At 40.2% G+C, this 24,637-nt stretch overlaps 1 protein-coding gene across 4 annotated transcripts in view; it reads right to left on the reverse strand.

Moving 5' to 3' along the window:
• The window catches only part of SLC2A9 (solute carrier family 2 member 9), a 133,871-nt gene that overhangs the window by 84,123 nt on the left and 25,111 nt on the right, over window positions 1-24,637 (reverse strand). For all 4 annotated transcript variants that reach the window (XM_026847171.1, XM_026847169.1, XM_026847170.1 and 1 more), the window contains 4 exons: window positions 19,999-20,097; window positions 11,709-11,869; window positions 5,048-5,172; window positions 3,564-3,709 (listed from right to left, as the gene is read on the reverse strand). In XM_026847171.1, the coding sequence (XP_026702972.1) occupies window positions 3,564-3,709; window positions 5,048-5,172; window positions 11,709-11,869; window positions 19,999-20,097 (531 nt within the window). The remainder of the gene's footprint in view (window positions 1-3,563; window positions 3,710-5,047; window positions 5,173-11,708; window positions 11,870-19,998; window positions 20,098-24,637) is intronic.

Here is a 24,637-nt window from a genome sequence, read left to right on the forward strand (position 1 = left end):
GGAAGAGAGAAAGATATTAAGGGATAAATAACAGTTGACCAAAAGAATAATGAGACTAAGTTGACAGAACTGGCATGAAAAAGGTATTAGAAGAAAATTAAAAGATTGTTAATCCTCAGCACTTCCAGTAGAAAACTTGGGAAAGCTGAAGGAATAGGAAAAAGCCAACCAGTTTTGAGACAGTAACACAGCCAAGGCTGACCACTGCCCCCCAGCATGGAACCCGGGGCTGCTCACATGCCTCCTGCTTCACCTGGGCTGGTCTTCATAAATAACATTACTAAAAAAATCACTTTGGGCCTGCTTAACCTACTTGACACAAAAAGCATTAAGGACTTTCCGAATTGCCTCAAGTAAATAATACTCAGTGCTTCAGACCTATTTTTATCACAATTCCACGTTTAAAGGAACACTGTTGCATTCAGTAACAGAGGAAGTTATCAATTAGGTTGTTAAGAAATGCTTGTAAGGCTATGCCCCACAGCCTACATAAACACTTTTTTTCTGTGGAGAGACTTCTACAGAACCGCTGAAGGCAACAACCTCATATAATCCAGATAAATGCATTGAGTTCCAATTTAAAAGTTAAATTTTCTGCTCAAGCTACTTCAGCCGGGAGTCTGTTCCAAACATCACTCTGCTGAATTTTGGCATACAATTATTCACAGTACATTTATAAAAAGTTATTCTTGTAACAATATTGTCCTTGAGATTAAATCTCTCTGTTCCTTCTGCAGTTCTTCTTTCTCGTGTTAACCTGGTGCAGTCAGTTCCTCTCCCTTATCTCTATGTACCTGGCCACACAAGCAATGTTGCTGTCACCTCCTCTCACAAGGCAGGACCTCGGCCATGCCAGCAGACCTCCCCACATCCATTCCTGTTCCAAAGAATCTCTTCCAGCAAGATGTCCAACTTGGTCTTTGCCCCTCCTTTCTTCAAAAACATCACTGCTTAGACACTATGGTTAATAACCTCTTAGATACTTGCTCAAGTGACACATAATAGATAAGAGCCCAGGAGAAAACTGTTATGAAACCATGAAAGAAGAGAAGTATTTGAACTAGTATTATTTACAACAAATTCTGATAGAAACAATCAACAACCACAGAGCAACAAAAAAATATTCCTGTGAGGTTCTACCCCACAGTCATTAAAATGCTGGACATTGTTAGACAGACTTAAAGGTGTTTTTCCAAAGCAGTTGTGCAGAATGGTGATCACTGGTGACAAGCTCCTACTCATCACAACTTTCTTGTCTATTTGCTTTAAGCAGTTTATGAATTGACAAGGGTAGAATTCAACCACAGATTGCCATATTACAGAATGGCTTAAGTATAATGCAAATGACCTCAGGCTTCTGAGGAAAGCAAGAGTTTGCCTTCCAGTTACAGCTGAGATCAGTAAGACACCATGAAGATAGAGCTGTCTCCAAAATACGGTGGCTGTGGACCTGGAGTACTGGCTTAACTTCATCTCCAACAGAAGAAAAGGGAGGATAAAAAAAAATAAAATATGGGAATGATTTGATAAGAAGCTTTTACATCATTAGTGAAGAGAAGTCACAACATCCATCAAAGAGAAGCCTACAACTAGAAAACAGCCTGCAAACATCTTGAACCTACTTTTGAACTTGACTGAACAAAGTGACAGAAATTTGAGCAAGGTGTTTGCTGGGGAGGGGAAAGTGTTGTAAGGACTAAAGAACTCGGAAGGACACCATGTCTGTCACCTCCCAGCTTCAACACAAATGAGTAACTCATCACACATATCCTCTGCAGAAATGTCCTCTTGCAATGACTGCTGTTCCTGGTGCAAAGCTCCCACTGACTTCAATGGGAACCACATGAAGCTAGACAAGAAAATCCTGGCTTGACTGAAGGCCTTCCAAGCAGGATAAGGCTGCACTAGGGAATCATATTTCAAACAGCCTGAGGTTTCCTCTCTGCGCTATATTTTATTAATACATCAAAAGAAAAATACACCCACATACCCAACTGGAAAATTCAAGCTGGATCCAATAATTTTGCTGGAAATATGCTAATTTTTAGCAGCCAAAACTTTGCTCATTTTACATGCTGATGTTACCCATCTTGAAAAGAACTAATTCTGTAAATTAGATAAAGTATATTGCTTCCTCCATAAATTAATGGCTATATGTAATGGTTTAATATTAATTAACTGCATACTAAAGCAGGCTGTAGAAGCAGAAATGCAACCCTAGTTCAGTAGTGACAACAATTGGGAGAAAGGGAAGGAGAGAAGAGAATAAAAAGAGCGAGAGTGAACTGAAATCAAGGAATAAGTATGTCCTATTCAAAATATCCCAAAGACCTAACAGGGAAATAAGAATTTGCATGACACCTCACCTTTAAAAGTGTATGCATATTAAAAAAACCACCCCAACAACACAACAAAACCAAACCAAAAAACCCCTACTATATAAGGGCTGACATATATTCTAAGCAGTTGAATCAGTCTCTTGACATTTAATATGCTCATTTGTAACAGAACAGCATTCAAAGCAAAAGAAGGGAGATCGGTAGAAGCCACACAATGAAGGTCAGTGAAAGCCATTTTAAGCTTTTTCCTAAAATCTCTTGCTTTGGCTGGGGGGGAGTAATCTGTCCTTCAGTAAAGGTTAAACTGAATAAAACCATTTGCCTTCAGGAGAGCTAAACAGGGTAAGTGAGCCCAAGGATAAAGGGACAGAATAGGAGAGCTGTTCAGCCAAAAATAAAAGTGTCAGGGAGGACGGTATTTTGTATTTACAAAGGAGTTGAATTTGGATGGACACAGGAGGAAGACATGCTCTGCTCACTTTTCAACTGTTTACTACTCTTGCTGGCTGTCAGAAAGGATTCTTAGGTCAGGTTTCACTGCAAGAAGATTGCTGCAGATGTTTCCTCCACACCATCTTGAAGATTCATCTCTGGATGAAAAGTATTTCCAAGTGCCAGCTTGAATAAACCTTGACTTCATTTATTCAGAGTAATGACGACATCCAGTGGCCACCAAGTTAATCTCAACCTATGACATAACTTTTTGTATCAGAATAGATAGTCTCTTTCCATAAAGGTATATATTAACTCTGCTATTCCACCTCCTAGTCTAAAATTAGGAGTGCATTACAAGGAACACTATAATCATTGAGCAAGAGTCTTCCTATTCAGATCCTCATATGAAATCTAATCAGGATTTTTCCAGTTCTATCACACTGAAAAATTATAAATGAAAAATGCAAGAACTCTTAAGCACTTCCATGTTACTCAAAGAAACTGGAAACCAGCAAAAATAAATGTAAATCAAGAAAGGAGCAGGGGGAACCTGCATATGCCCACACACAAGTTGCTCAAGCTGTTAGAACTGTTTGCCACATCTACCAAACTTAGTCACACATACATGCTTTTAAAAGATGTGGAAGAAACCACTCCTCAAAGTGCTTCAAAACCAAAAAACAATGTTTCTGTTTTCCACTTCTGTAAGGAACTCAAGTCAAAATATGAAAATATAAAACTTCAGGCATTCTTGTGTTCTTCCACAGAAAACATCTGTTAAATACTTACTTGTCCAAATATTTCTGGCAGTCCCAAAACTTGACCAGTAAAAACACCAACACAGATGAAAATCGCTGTGACCTGACCCAGTGAACCACGGATTTCCTTAGGAGATATTTCACTCAAATACATGGGAAGGGCACTCAGAGAAATGCCTACAAAGGAAGGAAAAAAAACATAGCCTTTTCATTATGCCAGGTACAAAACAAACATCTACTGAAAGCAGTCTGAGTGCTAATCTGCTCACAAGAGTGGCATAAAACCATGCAGAGAACAGAATTAAATCTATCCACAGATAATATGAATTATCTTCTCTGCATATCTAATTACTCTTGCATCATTTAATAACCATGGGATTATCTGTTACAAATTTAGTGATGTGCGTAGACCGCTATTTGATGAGAAGCACCAAAGGTTACTCTGTGACGAGAATCACCAGGAGAACAGATTTTGTTTTAATTTGCTCATCCCAAAGCAAGCAAAATCACGTTAGCACTGGTGCAAGTAAGGAAAAAGCACCCCAATGCATCAGGCACAGAGCAGACACTGTCAGATAAAATATTTTTACTGTAAATGGTATTAGCAGATGTTTCTCTCAATACAGGTTTACAGCTGCAATGAACTCCTAATAGCAGGCATAAAGTAAGCATGAGAATGCTGCTTGGAGCCAGGAGAAAACAAATGCACAACCCTGGTTAGTACACTGATGACATTTATACAGCTCCAGAAGTTTGGTCACTTGGTGGTAATCTGAGACAAAAATTAGCAGTCAGCACCAAAATTACCTATGAACTTCATACTGCATGTGATAGACACATGCACTTTCAACACAGCATAGTTTGTTCTTACTATAAACATAGCCAAAGCTTGCCAGAAAGGGGGCTCAGTGATGCAAAAGTCAAGGCACTTTCCATTTAGAGTCACGCAATTACACTGAGAGTGTAAAACTATCTTAATTCATCAAGTCTGCCTCCACATTAGGTAAACATTACTTGCCATTTAGAGATCTGTGAAGTTGCCGAGACCCTCACTGCTAGACTATTCTGGTGCAGCAGTGTCTCCATGGTTTACTTTTAAAGGGGGAAGACCATGTTGCTAGGAGCAAATGATGACGTACCAAACCTTTACTTAATCGTACTGATACTAGCATGAGATCCAAAAACTTCTAAACACAAAGCAGCAAGCAGCTTTAAGAAATAGACTACACCCTCTTAGCCAAAGGATTTTCATAGCATGAATACAGATATGCTCTGCTGGGGCCAGAGGAGGAAAGGAGGAACAACAACCAAGGTGGACACAGCAGCTAGCATCCATTCCAGTGTCTTCTCCAAACATCAGATCCTCTGACGTTTAGTGAAATCAGTGTGGCTAGTCCCTGAAATGTAAGCCTAAAAGTAGCCTCTTTAATGTACAGAAAGATCTAACTGGGGGAAAGGAGAAGAATTATGCATGGTGGAAGCATTTCAGATATATACAGCATGATAAAAGCTTACCTGCATCAACACCCATTATAATGCGGCCCAATATGAGCATTTCAAATGATCCTGCCAACAAGGAGAAGGACATCAACAATGCAGCTGTCACCGCAAATACATTATTGAGCAGCAACGTACATTTCCTAAAAGGAAAAGATATTTTATGTAGATATCAGCATCACAACAGTTAAATCTAGTCATGTGCTAGGCTATTATTCTTAAATAACCCTAAATAAAAACAAAAAGCGCCTAACAAATACTTCCTCTTAGATGCAGAGTTCCAAAATAGAATACTATACCCAAATGGATACAGTTCCAAACCTATACCACAGCTTTAAAATAAAACATATCATAGTTAAAGAGCTGTACTTCAAAGGCATGACAATTAGCCATCCTACACATCCTAAGAACCTAAGCACCATCCCTGAGACTCTGTATATAAATATAAACAAGCGAACTCTGGGTAAATGTATGTATGTAGAAACCAGAGAATATACTTCAAATAGCAATAAGCTGATATAACTACAGGCATTTTTATGCCATACGCAGTTTTTACGATTTCGAGAACTACCCACACTGACATATTTATGTCACTATAATTCACCCTTAAATTCATGATATTAAAAACATACATTAAGGAAAATTACTTAATACTTGTAGAGTTAGAGAAAACACTTGGGCTCACATGAGTGATAAAAATCAACCCTTTTCCAAAAATTGTTGAAATTAACCAAAATACAGGTTTACATTTTTTTCCCCAATTTTTAAATTATTTCATTCTATAGCAGTCAAATAAAACATGAAAAAAAAAAAATCTAAGATTCTTTACTGAAAATTATTACTTTGTTGGAAAAAAATAAACAAAATTACAAAAATGTATTTTAAAAATTACAAAACTTCTCAATTTTTCATTCATACTGTACCAACAGCTGTACAGCTGTACTTCTTAGTTTTCACCTTTCAGAACTTTCTGTTCAAGTTTAAAGGCCTGATTAATCAAAAGTGACTCCAAAGTCTCATAGCTTCTTCAGAAATAAATACTTTACAAAAGAAATATGTAGGATTTCATGGGCTTTTGACAGTCAGACTCAAACACTGACATCCAAGGTCTCATTTCCTGAACACATGGAAGAAGAGTGGTTAAAGATATAAGATCAATAGCTCTGCTGCAATGACTCTATTGAAAGATGAAGTAGAAAACCCACCCAGAACTCAAAGATTCACTGCTACCTTATACACATATCTCCATGAATTTGGATTTAAGTGGCTTTTTGCTAAATGGCAGCCTGCAAGTGAATGGCTGGAGAAGCCATTATCATCAGGTTCAGCCTTGCGAGCAACTGAAAAATTTCTTACGATTCCTAGGCAGAGTGCCAGGGATATCTGCTGGAAATGTGGTGGCCTCTGTACAGCACATCACAACAAGATAAATGCTTTCAATTGCTTATGATCCAACACAAGACAAAACACCATAATTTTCACAATTATGTGGCAAGAGAATGATCATACCCTATGTTTTCCATCTGTGAGTCACCTCATACACACGGTAAAGCTTTGTCTTTACAAGGTTTTGCAGTCACATAATTAAGCACAGTGTTGTTTCTAAAGGTACAACTTGGCTCTAGAGGTACAACCCAACACTGAAGCCTCAAATCACACAACAACGTATGAAGGTAACAACTGATCTGAAAACAAACTTACCTGGAGTTACAACATCACTGATGATGTAAATTACGAGAAATCCATTAACTTTGATGGTAAATGACACAGGCTGAGAATACACCCATTTTATTAAAAAACTGAAGTGGTATTAAATTTGTAAGTATTCTCGAGGGATTTTCAATCTCTATGTATTGTAAATACCACGCAAAAGAAGAGGAATGACCAAAAAGGCTGTCTACCCTTTTCTTTCACAAACCTTATAACAAACTGACCCAGCAGTCCTCATTCATTGACACATAGGTACCAACTGGAAATCTCCCACCCTTTGAACAAGACATCCAACTTCTTATAACACTCCAGTACATTTCTGACAGGAAATATTTTTAATACTTATATTTTTAATTACTTTTCCTGATTTCTAGTGACTTTTGAACACTAAATGAATAACATGGTTTGAAGATCAAAAGATGAGATACAGCTCATTTAAAGTATATATTTATACAACATAGCTGTCAAGAGTGATGATTTTACCATTTGAAACAGATTTTTCAAAACAAGATAATTTGGGTGGGTTGAAGTGATATAAATAATGCCAAAAATGGAAAAAGGTCACACAAGTGCTATACATTCAATTGAAGATACTACTTTCCTCTTCTTTAATTTAAATGAAACCTACAAAATATGTATCTTCTTAGAAAAGTTAGCCAGTGACCCCTTATGCTATGCATCAAAAAGCAGAAAAGCAAAGCCTAACTAACCAAGATAAAAACAAGTAATTTTGTCCTTCCCAGATTGGAAAAAAAAAAAAGAAAACAAGGAAGTAACACATTGTTTAGAGTGTTACTATGTAAAGCATTTGAATTTTTGGTGATAAAAACACTGTGCTGGGTGTCTATGACAAGGTTTTGGAAGTGAAGGGGCTGCAGGGGTGGCTTCTATAAGGAGACAGAATGAGGGAGTAAGAAGGTCAGTGGAGGAGAAAGTGCAGCAGGACTGAGCAGATACATCCCCAGGGGGACTGTGGCCCACGGAGGACTCACACTGGAGCATACGAGAAGAGTAAGAAGCAAGGAGCGGCACAGAGAAGTTGTTACACGCTAACCCCAACCCCCTACACTCTCCATTCTCTCACTGAAGAGACTGAGTGTGACCTGCTGTGGTACAAAGAGGGAGTAGGGGAGCCTGGAGTGATGTTCAGCCTGGGAAAGTAGAAGGAAAGGTAACCTAATGTTTGTCTTGTTTCACAATACCTGATCAGTAATTAAATACTTATGCTAACTGGCAATAAATTAAATTCCCCAAGTTGAGCCTGTTTTGCCTGTGACAGTAATGGATGTTTTCCCTTTTTTTAGTTAGACCCATGAATGGTCTTGCTCCTGTTTCTCTTAGTTCTTCCCAGTCACTCCAGCCCACTTGGGGTTTGGAAGTGACAAGCAGCTGGGTGGGTGTTCAGCTGACAGCTGGGGCCAAGCTACAACAACCATAAACAGTAGGAACAACTTCTCATCATAGCTCCTAAGAAAAAAAAAACAGCGAAACTCTTCAAACTCCCCATACTGTCTGAATTTACTTCTAGCTGGGTCATATTCAAAATTGCTACAATCATAAAAAACCCCCTATGCTTTCCTGGTCACATAGGCCAAAACTGTATTATTACCTTAGCAACAAGGCACAGGAAGAAGAAATCAAAAAACCCCAACAAACCACTGCTTGTATAGCTCTAATATAAGTGATATAAAGACACCACACTTCAAAAAGCACCACAGCAGACACCTTTACTTTGAAAAAAAACAATCAAAGAACCAATCTTGTCAGATAACTGTGCTCACCACACTTAGAAAGTGTAAGCATGCAAACTTCAACATTAAAGCCACCTTAAGAAAAGACATTGGTCAGCCTAACCGTTGCTCTCACATCTCAGAACCTGGTCAAGCAGTACAAACGGTACATGAAACCTAGTGAAGTATAAATATCATACCTAGTTCTCACACAGCACATTTCATTTTTCAGTCCTGCTGAAGGTTATAGAGTGTGTCAACAGCCCTATTTCTGTAACTGGGTAAACAGAGGAATAGATAGAGCAGTGGACCTAACCTAAAGCTAACATGCAAAACAGTGCTAGACCTGGGAAACGGAGAACTGGTCTCTCAAGTTCCAGTGCAGAGCCCCACACCATTCTGCTGCAGCTACTGCACTCAAAATACTAGATGAGCATTTGTTTATACATGAAGATTTTTGTTCCTTCCATTCAAATAATTCAGAATTCTCTCCAGCCAAAAGAAATAAAATATTTATGCAATCCAAAAGGAAAATGCTTTCAAAAACTTCTGATTGAGCACAGAGCATTTGTCACAAGCAGCTACATCCTAAGCCAAGAAGTAAGTTTTGCAGCTTGTTGTCAAAAATGGTTCTCAGACTATCTGTACTGCTGCCGAAACGTAACTTCCAATCCTGTACTCAGTCTGAAGTACTCCTAAGAGAACAGAAATTAGCTCAGTGGAAATCAGCTTTTATAAGCATCTCAGCAGAGACAGACAGTTAACCCATCAGCTAGACACAAATACAGCTAAGCTTTAAGGATTTTTTTTGCCTTTTTCTTTTTTTAGGCATTTTGGATATTGAAATAACTTGAAAATCTCTTCCTCAGAATTGTCCTTGGCTTTTTGAAAAATCACATATGATTAATCTTTTGTGATTTCAGGTTGTTGTTTGTTTTCATGATACTGGACAGTTCCAGAGGCCAGAATAGAATCCTAGCAACTACGTGCCCTCCATGGCTGCAACAGCTTTAATTAGGGATTTAAATTAATAATATTTTTGTCTAAAACCTGCAGCTAGGAAAACGACAGAATTAAAGTTTCATCAAAAATGTATTGTTGTCTCAAAATTCAGTAATAAAAACTCTAAAAGCTCCACTTGGGAGCAAATATAATACCTTATACAAACAGCACTGTAAGGAAATTAGGTGTTTAAATAAACAAACTAGGTGTTTAACTAAAAGCCACTAACAGATTGAATATTGTCAGCATTTTAACTACAGCAGATGACTTCAGGATAACAAAGTTGTAGCATTACTAAGGTAATCCAGACAAATTCCCTTAATCACTTCATACTCAAAACAGTTCACTGTGCTTGAGGGAATGCCTCTCTTGCCAATGTCTCCCCAGCAGTGGGCTAAGCAATCCAATGAGCATACTGCTGTGAAGTGTCAAAGACACATTTGAACATGGGATTTAGGCTTATGTGGATGAAGGCTCTCTTTCAAAAAATTACTCTACATCTCTCTTGAACTAAGTAGGGCCTAGCAATCCAGTAATTTGGAAATTATGTTATTAACCTTAGTGCAGTATGATTCAAGAGTGCTCTTTTAAAGTCATACATTATTTGTGACTAATGCTTTTGATCCCCCTTAGTTCATTATTCTGTGTCAGTGTAAATGGAGCTCAGCTTCATCATGCATACAACGCTCCAACCTACACTTCAACAATTTAGCAGCAAAGTATTTTATTGTTCTGTCAACATTTAATAATGTGCTCCTCAATTACCGAACCAATATGTCAGTCTGGTTTCCTAGACCAAACGAACACACCGCTGTGTGAACAGCAAATTCAAGAACCAGACTTTGATGAGCTGCCTTTATCCACTGTCTCTGCGTGATGCAATCCCTTCCCATCTATAATCAAGTACTTGTACACCATATCTATAAAAGAGCTGTTTTCATGGTTTAACAGTTATAAAAATAATAAACAGGGGCAGAGTCTGCAAGACTTAAAGCTCTGCCCTTGAAATATGATCTGATCCCATCAAAGTGGTATGACTGAGATCAGACACCACTTTAACAAACCTGCACACAAAGCTGTTCTTCCCTTTACCAAAAATTCAAGGCTTCTATGAGCCCATCTTTTATTTCACAAAATATTTTAAAATTGAAAATCAAATGGTGAAGTGAAGGGACAGAATAAATAAATGAAGAATGGATAATAGATTTACAGAGCAGAGAATACCGACTTTCTGTAAGCATGACATGGAAGAATCTGAAAATGTACCCTTTGAGGTAAAAAAAATGGGATGTGGAAGAGTTGGGAGAATGACAAACAGGCCTAGGAAAGCCAGTCTAAATGGATGGAAATAGTCAGAACAGAAAAGTAAGAACACTGGAGGTGAATGCTTATATTTAAGCCTCCAGTGATTTAACTGAGGAAAAATTATCAAATTATATAGAATCTACAATTAAGGAAAAGCCAAATGAGCAGTTAAAGTGAATACTATAACGTTTTTTCTTTTTCTATGCCCTTCTAAATATAGGTAAATTACAAATTACTTCTGAAATTCTTTTTGGAAACTGTATGAAACAAATATTTGACAGAAATATCTAGTTAATACCTGCAGCAAAAATGCAAACACACACCAGCACAAACATTCCTAAAATACTCATATTCCCTATGGTCAAGACTTGGTCAAAAACTGCATTATATAGATCAGGCATCCCCAAGGCATCCCCAAGCTGGGGGAAGACCAAACACAAACTTCACCCTCATTTAGTTCTTCAAACTGTACTTTAAGTGGACACAAGGAAGAAAAACTAAAAAGAGGAAATTTTTATTACTGCGTAACAACAAATGTTGTTGAGAAGCAAATGAGACATGTTGATAGCTTATTTGTGTACAGTGAGATACTCGTCAGACTCATGAATCTGCCAATCCTTTGTGAAATTTTTCCTATTCTATAGTATTTTCCTTTTGCACTCTTGACAATTCAACCTCCTCAACATCTCAATCCACTGCCCATTCAGAGCAAATGGCTTCTGTGACTCAAATGATGCACGGTAAGTCCAGAGAGAAAGGTACTAATTTTACTCTCAAAAATTCAGAACTCTTAGAAATGAGCATTCATAATCTGAAGATGTTTAAATTCGCATTCTGGTGAAGAGGGTTTTCTAAAAAAATAAAAGTCAAGCCTTCTAAAGAGATTAAGTGAGAAACTGCTTTAGAAAATACAAGTTTTTCAATACACTTACCGTCCGAAGAACTTCACAATTGGAGTAACTATAATGGCACCCACGAGGCCACCAATGGCAAAAATAGAAACAGTTATGGACCAAAGAAGAGTCAGTGTGCTTTCATCCACTGAGAAGCCATATCTTCTTTCCCAAGTTTCATTGTAAAACTTCTTGATATACTGAAAGAAAAAACATAATAATAACAATACATGTAAAAAAAATCACACTTTTAAGAACATAAGTGAGAGAAACACAATTTAAAAAAAACCAGTAGCTTGCTTGCAGGAATCACTCTTGCTCTTCTATCTCCCTTCTCCAAAAAATGAGGTCTCACTTGCAGATGCAATTGTAATATAGACTAACTGAACCAGTCAAAGCATACATATAATTAACTACATGGTGGTCATAAACAAGGTGGGGTAAAAACCACAGGTAGGCACGAATGTAGAAGAGGCTTATAAAACAGAAATTCCCATAAAGCAAGGATGTTACCATTTAGGTTGTTGTTAAAATATTAACAACAGTTTGCTTTAGCCTTATTGTGTACATGTATATAAACCCTTCAGCCTGAACTGGGGCTAAGGGCTCAAACACAGAATCCACAGAATGGCTGAGCTTGGACCTCTGGAGACCAACCCCCCTGCTCAGGCAGGGCTACAAGGAGCCGCTTGCCCAGGACCGTGACTGTGATTTTTAAAATATTTTTAAGGAGGGAGACTCCACAAAACCACATCACCCGTGCTTGGCAAGGTACTGCACATCAGCTGAGCTCCCGTCACTGCTCACACAGGTACTTTTAACCTCAGACAGGTGGCGTATCACATCCTAGTGTAACAGTTTTCTGGATGAGCCATGGAAAACCACGCTGCCTAGTATTTGCCATGACTTTAATAAAAAAGAACATTCACAAATTCTTAAATGCCAACTACCACTAGTCAACAATCATTAATCACCGTCTCATGTTAAGAGCTGTGCTGGGTTTGTGTGTGTGGTGGGGTTTTGGTAGCAGGGGAGTGGCTACAGCAGTGGCCCCTGTGAGAAGCTTCTAGAAGTTTCCCTGGCTCCAGTCAGACCTGCCTCTGGCCAAGGCTAAGCCCATCAGCGATGGCAGCTGTACCTCTGCAATAGCATATTTAAGAAGGGGAACCTGGTAGGAGGAGTTGAGGGACATACCTCTGCAAACACTGAGGTCAGTGGAAGAAAGGAGGAGGAAAGGCCGGAGGTGTGCCAGAGCAGAGACCCCCTGCAGCCCACGGAGGACAGGTGGAGCAGATGCCCCCCTGCAGCCCGTGGGGGACCCCACACCGGAGCAGGTTGCTGTGCCCGAAGCAGGCCGGGACTGAGCGAAGCCCGTGCTGGAGCAGGCTGTTCCTGAAGAGCTGTAGCTTGGGGCAGGGACCCACGCTGGTGCAGTTCATGAAGAGCTGAAGCCCCTGGGAAGGACCCACGTCAGAGAAGTTCATGCAGGACTGTCTCCTGTGGGAGGGACCCCACGCTGGAGATGGGAAAAACTGTGAGGAGTTGTCCCTCCCACCCCGAGGAGAAAGGAGCAGCAGAAACAACAGGTGACAAACTCACTACAACCCCCATCCCCTGCCCCCTGCAGCACCTCGGGGAGGAAGTGGAGAAATCAAGAATAAAGTTAAGTCCAGGACAATGGAGGGGTGGGGGGAAGGTGTTTTTAAGATGTGATTGAATTTCTCACTGTCCTACTCTGATTGGTAAATTAGTGGTGGTGGTGGGATTCAAATTAAACTGATGTTCTTTTTCACTCCCCAATCAAGACTGTCTCTTGCCTGTGACCCTAACTGGTGAGTCATCCCTCCCTGTCCTTGTCTCGATCTCTGAGCCTTTTGTTTTATATTCTCCTCCCCGTCCCTAAGAGGGAAGGAGCGAGCGAGCAGCTGCATGGTGCTCAGTTGTCCTCTGGGCTTATACTAGAATACCGCAAACAGTTTTACATCTTTTTCATGGCTCTGCAGTGCCAGTAACTTGGAACTAAGGAAGGAAAGGAGGCTCCAGTAGCAGACAGAGGCAAAAATGCCTTGAAGAAGTTGGTGAATTGGTAGAAATGCAAAGGTAATGAATAGGAAGAGAGTTACAATCAATTCCTGCCAGATGGCAACATGATTGACATTAAGAGTTTGGCTTGTCTTACAAGGACACAGCACCAAAAGCCTTCTGTTGATAGGTCTGGGTATGTGTGGAGGAGGTCACATGTAACTTAAGAAATTCTCTGGAAAATTTTTAAAGATGCCTTAAAAGTTATAGAAGTAGGAATCCTTTTGGCAAAATCCTACACCGTGCTCACCATGAAACAACATTTATCATCTCTATTTTGTGTTTCAGTCCTAGAATGCAGATCTCAGATTTATTCAAAGTTAAGTGCCATTCAATAGTCTGTTTTTTCCAAAGGGCCAGTATGTGAAAGTGAGTGATTCTACAAATTCTTTAGCATAACACTAGGGAAAAAAGAGAGTTGAAAACAATTAGCATTCATGGACTGAGAGAAGAAGGGAGTCTGTGTCCACTTTTGCACTGTATTTATGACACTGCCACATCTGGCAGCCATACAAAATCAAGGACCTACTAAATCAAGCAATGAAAGGTAGTATTTTTCTCCAAAAGAATTTACAGCCAAGACAAATATCTGTTAGAGGAGGAAGGCAAGATCTGACAGCTGTTGGTTTGATACTTTTTTAGGGGAAAAAAAAGGCCCACAATATTAGTCAAAAAGAGCTAGTTGTCTGACACTGTTAAAATTCAGAATTCCAAATCACTTCTATATGTTAAGGCTTCTCCTCTTCAAATTTACATAAGCTGCCTTCTGCACCAAGTTCAGGTTGATAAACAGGGTAAGCAATTTCTTTTCAGTAATAAAACATGTATCAAACATGAAATCAGACACCTAAGACCCTGATATGAATCTACCTGCCAGACAAGCTGGATCTCTTAAGAAATGAAAACCTGAGACCTATCTTCTAACTCTTCAGCTATCTGAGACCTACACTATTCTCTCATGGCAGCTTAATTTGCTTAAGAGCCTTCCATAAAAGCCCTTCCAGGGCATCTTTTGAAAGTCCAAGTGTCTCTTGAATCTCTGGATAACTATGACAGATGCTCAAATTACAGTTCTCCTTTGCAAAAGCCATGCCAGCTCTTCCCCAAATTCTCTTTTCCACTACAGTTTCTACTATCTTGTCAGGTACAAATAATTAATTCTTAGCATGTATGTTCCAAGTTTTCCCCCTAAAAACTTTCTTCTTAAAATCACATTAACCCTCTCAGTCTCTCTGTTACTGAGGTTTTTTGAAAAGAAGCTGAACTGCAATAGAAAGCCTACATTTTCAGTTATTTTTTCAGTCTTGAACAAATGTTGAGGCATTCCAGCAACTTGACACAAAATTATCGCTAATTTTATTCCATATCTCTACTGACATTTCAGCTTCTCCAACACATTCTTCTTTATGAAGTTTCCAGCATGTGACCTTCCTAGACTTTTCCAATTCAAAACAGTAATTGAGGTTTCTTGTTCGTCCTTGTATTTTCTGAACATCCTTTCTCAACTTCATCTATTGGCCTTATATCCCCAAGCCCTCTGGACTCTTTTTGTATCTGCTGTAAGTACCTAAACTCCAGGACCAGCTCACTTTTTTAGCCTTCAATGTACCAGAGCTCATATTCTTTTTCTGCTTTCCTCACATGAGCACAACTGCAGGTTTTTGGAGGGTTGCCTTCTAACAACTGCCCTTCCCTGATCTTTAATTACACCAAAGTTTCGTCGTCTGTCTAAAAGGCAAAGATGGCAGCTCCAGCATGACACCTTTACATAGTCTCTGTATCACTTGCAGAGACATCACCTATTTATTTTCTTTTTAGTCAAGCCTCCTCATTTTTATGCTGTTACCATTTTGAAATCATGCAAACCTCCGATGCCACTGTGGTGTCTGATACTCTGGCATGGATACAGTACCAGGTGGTCACTACCGTGGAAGGGCACAGCACACTCATGTAACGCTCTCACACATTCTGTGTCAGCCAACAAGCTCTACAGTACCACAAAGTTTCATCTTTGCACTTTTCTCCAGTTCCTTCTCAGATTTCCTCCAGCATGTCATAGGTACTAAATTATCCTGGGTCAGAACTCAGCAGTATAAGCCTAACAGCACATTTTCCCTGTTCAAACTTTAGGTATTCCAGCCTTGAGGACTTTGTTTAGTCTGAAACACCACCTCTCCACCTGCAAAGTACCTAAGAAAGGTGGAGGTAGAGCATACCACTTATTACCTTCCTTCTGTAAAGTTTCTAGTAGGTCTCTTGTGCCCTGAATTAAAAGGACAGGTATTTCTCCCATCCTCTCTTATATGTTTCTATACAAAGAGTCAGGAAAAAACACAAAAAAGAAAAAAAAATCAATTTGGTGCTTGGTCCATTTAGAAGAATCTCACAGTAAACTTCCAAATGAATGTGTCATTAAATCAAGAAATACATCTTACCTCTTTAACATCAATACTCAGATTATATTTAGATTCAGATATCTTGTTTATTTGAAGTTCATTTCTGATAGTAATGAATACCAAGAGAAAACATTTTTAGAGCACTATTAGCATTTCTTGATAATGATAATGGCTAAAAATAGTATGCAAATTATTCTCCCCTTGTGTTAATGACTAATTTTCTCACCATTGCTTTGTTATTTACAAGAAGACATCAAATGACTGCAAATACTCAAGAAAAGAAAGTACAAACTACAACACTCAATAGTAACATAAATGTGCTGGCATGTACATCACCCGTGTCTGGATTCCCACTGCTAGTAAATGAGAAGCTAATAGCACATTGCAGGTTTTGTGGAGTTGCACATGAAACAAGTCTGATCCACTGGATTTGAATGCACTGAATTCTGTGGAAAGGCTCGTTTGGGATTTTATTCAGATGTCTGAACAACATTAATGGCATAAACCTGTATACAAAAATTTTGTCCCCTAACTAAAGTCTACAAGGAATGGTAGCTGGACCTTGTCTTCTGCTGCCTCAGTTCATTAAGGTAGCAGTGCTAGGGTGGGAAATACAAGGGGAATATAAGGGATGTATATATCTTTATATATATAAGGGGTATGTTTTAAATATAATAGAAGTATTTTCCTTGACTCTTTTAAGTGTAAATAACTTACAACAAGGGAAGAGATGAGCTGATCTTTAAAGGAAAATAACCTTACCCCTAGTTACAAGGGTCACTCATACAGAATGATAACTACTGCACTGGCTGACAGCAGGCTATACATTTTTGCAATAGTCTCACTTTCCCCATGGCAGCTCTAAAACAAACGCAGCGCTGCAGCCTCCTCCGCACAGCAGTAAATAGCAGAGTCTTCACTTCCTGCACAAAGCACATCGCTGTTCTACAGAGCTTGCCCACAATCACAGAATTGTAGAAATCAAGCTTGGAAAAAGACAGCTTCGACTTGTATTCAATTAAAGCATTTGTCGTCCTACTGTCAAATGCTCCCATATGCTTTTAATAAGTTCTCGTAACTCTTTGAACAAGCCCATGGAGACTTCTAACCCTGGGTTTTTTGTGCGGTGAAGCGATGTGTGCAGGGGGAAGCACACCTCCAATGGGCCACTGCTCTTTCCCACAGCCAAGTAGGGGACTGAGTGGGAAGTGATCTCTGCTCTGAGCAGAGCTGGCGAAGCTTCTCCCCACCTTGGAAGAAAAAGAAAGCTGGACTGACTCTACCTTACGAGATGACCTGCAGTAAAGTTCACTGGTGAGAACTGCAGGGGTATTCTGTGGTTTGATGAGGTGGCACAACTTGGAGCACCAGAAGAAAATGTACACAAGAATTTACAAACAGTTCTTCAACGCTTCAATCTTAAATGAACTTCCTCCCTCCCCAGCTCAGTCACCATGCTGACATGTTCAGTTCCAGGATCCTGGAAACATCCCATGTTTTAGTCAAAAGTCATTCTCAAGCATTTTTTCCAGTACTTCTCAAAGCATCACACAGTCCTTCTCTAAGGTTGGAGGACTTTACCCATCAAAAGGAATGAAGTAAACTGGGGTAGAAGATACCCAACATCCCACAGAGAGATGCCCATACAATGAAGGCTGCAAACTGCGTACCACCAGAACAAGTTATTTGACCTACCAAGTTTATAAATGAAACTCAGCTTACAAGTTTAAGGAATTACTGCACTCCCAGTATAACCTCTTACAAGACTGTTCTTCATCTACAGCTTCAAGCTGCTCCCCTTCGGTTTTCCTCAGTCACCTCACATCAGTATTCCCAAAGGGTCACCTTGCAGCAGACTGATTTGTTGATATACAGGGGAAAACCAGATGGGGCAAAGGTTCCTTTTCTTGTGCTGCCAGAGCACAGCTTCGATACAGCTCACTCCTCCACACCATGCCTATGAGCAGTGCCCAGTCTCTTCCCTTCAACCCGGTCGCTGCAACTCCAAGGACAGAGACAGGAAGGTGGCCTATCCCAGGCAAACGGATGACACAGATTAACCCTGGAGCTAGAGAGAGGACCAGAGGCCACACTGGTATTTTATTCTTGAACTACACAGCTATGTATTCCTTGTCAGTAGGACCACTCCTTAGCCCTAGCTAATGTATGGCTTAACATGAATAAGAAAGCCACGAAGTTCCCAAATCAAACACTGAAATACCATGCTGCAAAAAGGGAGACTTCAAGCATACCTGTCAACAGTATGACCAAAGACATCAGTATGGTGCCCAGTTTCAGTCCAAAGGCAACAGTAAAGTTTTCAAACAAAAATGGACAATCCCGAAAGCATTACTAACCACAGCACCTGGAATTTAGCATTTGTCACAGCACAGTTCAACCTCCCCACCCACACTCTGGTCACCACTATATTCTATCACATAGTTCAAACCTAACCGTCTTGAGTGTTTGCCAAAAAGCACGTCCTGTCATCCTTTCTTGGCTTTACTCCTGTAGAAAGTGACAGGAGAGTGCTGATTATTAGGACAGCCCATTTTTTAAACAGCACTTAAAAGTTTAGACACCAGATCATTCTCACCGCTCTCTTGACAGTACTGAGGCAGCACAGGAAGGATGTCTACCATCAGGACAATCAATACCATTGATCACAGAATTTCAGCTTCCTGATCATTTCTTCTAAGCCATGTTTACCTTCTGATGACTGCAAGGTGAAGTGATGCCTAGACAGGTCATGCTAGAATAAATATCCAACTCGTCCAACCCTGTGTTATTGTACAAGAAGTACCAGGAACTTCAAGAAAACTCCCAGAAGTTACAAAGGGGGCAATTAAAACTTCCTACAGGGTGAGTCTCTTCCTAGACCCTTGTGTTATCAGTTTACCAAATAAAATACATATATGAAACATAAATGTAAAAAAAAAATATTTCATTATTTGCATAAATATTGCATCTATCTTTAATGTGACCAACCTGTTTAGGTGGAAACCTAGCCACACATTTATTTTAATAAGAAATTTCCATAAAAGAAGCAGCTTAGCTTTGGAACTATTTTGAAACTGAATTTCCAAAGTTAGTTCCCTAAATTTACTAGCTACTTTTTCAAAATAGTGTTGTGTGCAACTCCACTGAATTGTTATTGCTGTGCTTGACTGAATTAAGAGGATCTCTAGACCGCCAGTGTCAAAACAAAATGTTCAGATTTCCATTTGTGGTAACTGATACTTTAATGAAATCCCCCCCCAAATATTGTACACTGATTTCACAGTATTCATCAAATGTATTCCGTATGTTGCAGCAAACAGATGGTCAACACAGCAGTCTTGAATTCAGAACCAAACAAGGCATCACCACGAAATGCAAAAGAAGAGGCCCTTTATTTAAGAGGAAGCCAGAGGCATTATTTATAATATCAGCACTGTGGGAATGAAATGTTGTGCAACCCTCCAGAACTAAATCATGCAAACAAAAGTTGCTGAACATGTGCACAGAGCTACCAAATACTCACTAGATGGAAAGACACAATATTAAAAATACCTTAACACGCAGAAGTGTGCAAGAAGATGTAGTATTGGTCTGAGCCTGGGGAGAATGAGAAGTGAACCTCTTGCAACCACTCACCTCAACAGTGAAGTTGAGTTTTCTGACAGCTACTGAATTTATGTGAACGCCTCATGGACAGCAGAAAGAAGCATTCAGGCAAAGGAAAGTTACCATATGAGATTTAACCTCTCCTACTATGTCAGGATTGTAAAAGCAGGATGTTGAGAAGAGCGCAGTAGTTGGACAAGGCTGCCCTCTACTGATACTAAACTCTAGTTTTGTCAGTCACTTACCACTGCAGGAGCGTTCACCACTGAGAGATTGTAACCATAAAGAAAGGACGACCCAAAAGCACCAGTTAAAGAGGCTACAATAAGACTCCCAGACCAATTCTGAAAAACAAAGAAAAGATGCAACCATTGTTAATCTACTTTAAATTAATTTACCTTAGGTTTTAAACACTCCTTATGCTACTTTGCATTGCTTCTGCAGGCAGATGTCCTTGCTGCAAAATAATGGTCTGAAAGACTTCCCCATGCTGCAATCCAAGGAACAGTAAATTTGAAGTGACAGCATCTCAGTTAACATTTACCGAGGCATAAGTGAACATCTGAACTTCTTTCAACCTCACAGATTTTTGCTGCAAGCATCCCATCAGCCCCCACACCAAAAAGTAAAATGCCAGATAAGCCTATTCTCAGCAAAGGAAACTGTTGGCAACATAATACTAACACAATGGAGCAAGGTGTAGCATATATTTGATGCAACAGCTCTGTGGGCAGACCTGACTTAGGTGAAAACCTGTGAGACAGTGGGGACCTGTGAGACCCACTCCCGTGAGGATAAGGATTAGTGAAATTGAGACACAGAATAAAAAAAAAAAAAAAAAGCTAGGTTTTGTAACCCAAATGCAAGTCTCCAACAGTAATTTGCTGCCACACACAAACACACTCTCTGGTGTTTGCCATTTTTCCCCGGTGACACACCTGTACCTCTCCCTTCACAGGTCTCCTCTCTCCATCCCCCCATCCCATTTTTAGTCCACCTCTGATAACAATTTCTTCTTCCATGTCAGCTGTTGAATAAAAGGTAGGACTGCTTTGGTTTGAGGGATTTTGCATTTCAGGGTCCTTCACACTTTCCTCAGTATTACTTTCTGCAACTTAGTTCTCCTGCTGGATTACAGAAAATAGCAGAAGTGATCATTGCCACTCCCAAGAGATGTTAGTGTTTTGGTGGCTGGTTGGTTGTGAATGTCATTTTGTAGACCACAGAAGACAGCTCACCTTTCTTGACTTCTGAATACATAAGAGCAGATGGCTTTTTAATGTGTTTTTTTTTTAAAAAAAAAACCAACCCCCTGCTAAGAGTCTAGAATTTCAGGCACAGCTCACTGTCATTTTATGTCCAGCCTCATCACTCACCGGTCTCAATCCTTTCAAAAGCAGAAAGACCTGCTTAAGCAGGCCTAATAAGCTCAGCTTTGGTTATACCACTTGTAGCAGACACAAGAGGTTAATGAGTCAATACATTCTGTCCACTGCCAAAGCTGTATGTTCACTGTGGAAAATGAAGACTTGAAGCATGAACTAGGTTTGTGTAGGTAGCACAGGGCATATCAGCACTGGAGATGGACTGGATGGAGCTCCACCAGCCTCACAGGCACAGCAGGGCGAGTGACCGCACCACGGCTGTCAGGCCGTGACAGAGCTCACGCTCCACACTGTTGCCACAGACTCACTACGGCCCGTGAAGGAGGGATGAGACACTTGGGTTGTACACTGCGGTCCCTGCCCTGGCACCCAGCATGTGTGGGGCCTGCCATGCTCCATGGTTGCCACTCCTGAGGGCTCAAAACTTGCCCTGTGGAACAGCTGAGTGTTTTAACTTCTTCCACACAATGTGGGAACTTCTTAAGAGATTACACAGTTCATTAACCAGCCTGTTTTCAGTCAGGTCAAGAGGAAGTGCACAGGGGGAAAAAAGGCTCATGTAAGAAATATACCCTGTTGAGTTCATTACATAAGCCAAAACCAATTTCTTACTATTACCCAGCTTCTTAAAATGAACCTGCCACACACAGAGAGAGTTTTGCACCATTACTTTGGTATCAAAAAGTAGAAATTTTGACATAAGCCTTTATTTAGCTTCTGGTGCTAACACCTCATATAAGGTGCCCATTATCTCTACCGTGCACAAGTGTTCCTACACTTGGAATAAATTGCTACTACTCTGAATTAATGACGCTGAGCAGAATATTCCTGGAGGTCTACCAGGCTGCTCCCAAAGGGTTCGTGAATGATAAACCCACGTTCACAAGTGCTATGTCGCTATCTTCATGCAATATTGCTAAAGGGCTCTATTCCAACAATGCTAGACCCATCAAAAAATCCTGCAAACAAAATGATTTAGAACATATAGCCTAATGTTTATTAAAAACTCCAGCAAAAGCTTAAACCTTTCAGTACTGGCAAATTATATGCACAAGAGGCTGTGGGAGATAACGCAGTACAAATCACGGAAACGCAGCCAAATTAGAAAACCCTACATCCACTTTATTTTCAAGTGTTACAAATAGCTGGGCTTAGAGACTACTTCAATACCAAGAATTTTTCAACCATGCAGCCTGCTGCAGAAAATCTTAGACTTACTAGATTCGAAGTTTTACTGTTCTTGGAACACAAACTTCAACTTCTCCATAACCTGTCTCCTCATACACTATTTTAAATATTTGCTCAGGCTTTAGCAGTGCCAGATAAAAGACGAAAGCACAATGAAGCAAGAGAGCAAAAAAAAAAAAAATTTCAAACTGTTGCTCAGAAAAATATTAACCCCGTGGCAATTTTAACAAATAAATAAAAGAATATGTCTTTTACAGTGACTGGGAAACAAGAAGGCAACCACGCCTCCCTCATAGGTGCTCCTTGACTTCACCGCCATCCATGTGCTCATGCGCCCGTGCCGCCAGTGCAAGGGCAGGTAGGTGTGACTGTCACCACAGCAAACAGTGTTCAGTCAGGAAAGTTCAGCTGCATGTTAAATTCACAGCCAAGACCTCTGGATACCTGAGAACTGCTTACTTGTAAAAATCCACATTTTGGGTCTTACTACAGAACCCAGGACACCGTGCTCTGAAAGATGCTTTTCCCAATTCCCGTCCTTGTTTGGTGTGCAGCGTAACATTTGCGTCGGCTACTACAAGTCTTAAACTGTCTTTTTTATTTTTTTACATGATGACAGATTGCATTTCAGTTTTCAAAACACAGTTTAGAGTACTGTACTTGCTCAGGTTATAAAATTAAGCGATTTGTAAGTGGTAAACATTGCACGCATACATAAGGAAGCTTTACTATTCTTAAACGGCTATTGCTAAGGCTTTCTGGTAATATCGGGAAGCTGGACTTTGGAGCGCCTCACCCGGTACCCTGAACGAGACGAAGTTTTAGGCGCGCACCAAGCGCCCAGAAACTAGGTTTTGTAACCCAAATGCAAGTCTCCAACAGTAATTTGCTGCCACACACAAACACACTCTCTGGTGTTTGCCATTTTTCCCCGGTGACACACCTGTACCTCTCCCTTCACAGGTCTCCTCTCTCCATCCCCCCATCCCATTTTTAGTCCACCTCTGATAACAATTTCTTCTTCCATGTCAGCTGTTGAATAAAAGGTAGGACTGCTTTGGTTTGAGGGATTTTGCATTTCAGGGTCCTTCACACTTTCCTCAGTATTACTTTCTGCAACTTAGTTCTCCTGCTGGATTACAGAAAATAGCAGAAGTGATCATTGCCACTCCCAAGAGATGTTAGTGTTTTGGTGGCTGGTTGGTTGTGAATGTCATTTTGTAGACCACAGAAGACAGCTCACCTTTCTTGACTTCTGAATACATAAGAGCAGATGGCTTTTTAATGTGTTTTTTTTAAAAAAAAAAAAAACAACCCCCTGCTAAGAGTCTAGAATTTCAGGCACAGCTCACTGTCATTTTATGTCCAGCCTCATCACTCACCGGTCTCAATCCTTTCAAAAGCAGAAAGACCTGCTTAAGCAGGCCTAATAAGCTCAGCTTTGGTTATACCACTTGTAGCAGACACAAGAGGTTAATGAGTCAATACATTCTGTCCACTGCCAAAGCTGTATGTTCACTGTGGAAAATGAAGACTTGAAGCATGAACTAGGTTTGTGTAGGTAGCACAGGGCATATCAGCACTGGAGATGGACTGGATGGAGCTCCACCAGCCTCACAGGCACAGCAGGGCGAGTGACCGCACCACGGCTGTCAGGCCGTGACAGAGCTCACGCTCCACACTGTTGCCACAGACTCACTACGGCCCGTGAAGGAGGGATGAGACACTTGGGTTGTACACTGCGGTCCCTGCCCTGGCACCCAGCATGTGTGGGGCCTGCCATGCTCCATGGTTGCCACTCCTGAGGGCTCAAAACTTGCCCTGTGGAACAGCTGAGTGTTTTAACTTCTTCCACACAATGTGGGAACTTCTTAAGAGATTACACAGTTCATTAACCAGCCTGTTTTCAGTCAGGTCAAGAGGAAGTGCACAGGGGGAAAAAAGGCTCATGTAAGAAATATACCCTGTTGAGTTCATTACATAAGCCAAAACCAATTTCTTACTATTACCCAGCTTCTTAAAATGAACCTGCCACACACAGAGAGAGTTTTGCACCATTACTTTGGTATCAAAAAGTAGAAATTTTGACATAAGCCTTTATTTAGCTTCTGGTGCTAACACCTCATATAAGGTGCCCATTATCTCTACCGTGCACAAGTGTTCCTACACTTGGAATAAATTGCTACTACTCTGAATTAATGACGCTGAGCAGAATATTCCTGGAGGTCTACCAGGCTGCTCCCAAAGGGTTCGTGAATGATAAACCCACGTTCACAAGTGCTATGTCGCTATCTTCATGCAATATTGCTAA

The sequence above is a fragment of the Athene cunicularia genome, assembly GCF_003259725.1.
Source record: "Athene cunicularia isolate RWA chromosome 4 unlocalized genomic scaffold, athCun1 chr4_part1, whole genome shotgun sequence".
In the NCBI taxonomy this organism is placed as follows: domain Eukaryota; kingdom Metazoa; phylum Chordata; class Aves; order Strigiformes; family Strigidae; genus Athene; species Athene cunicularia.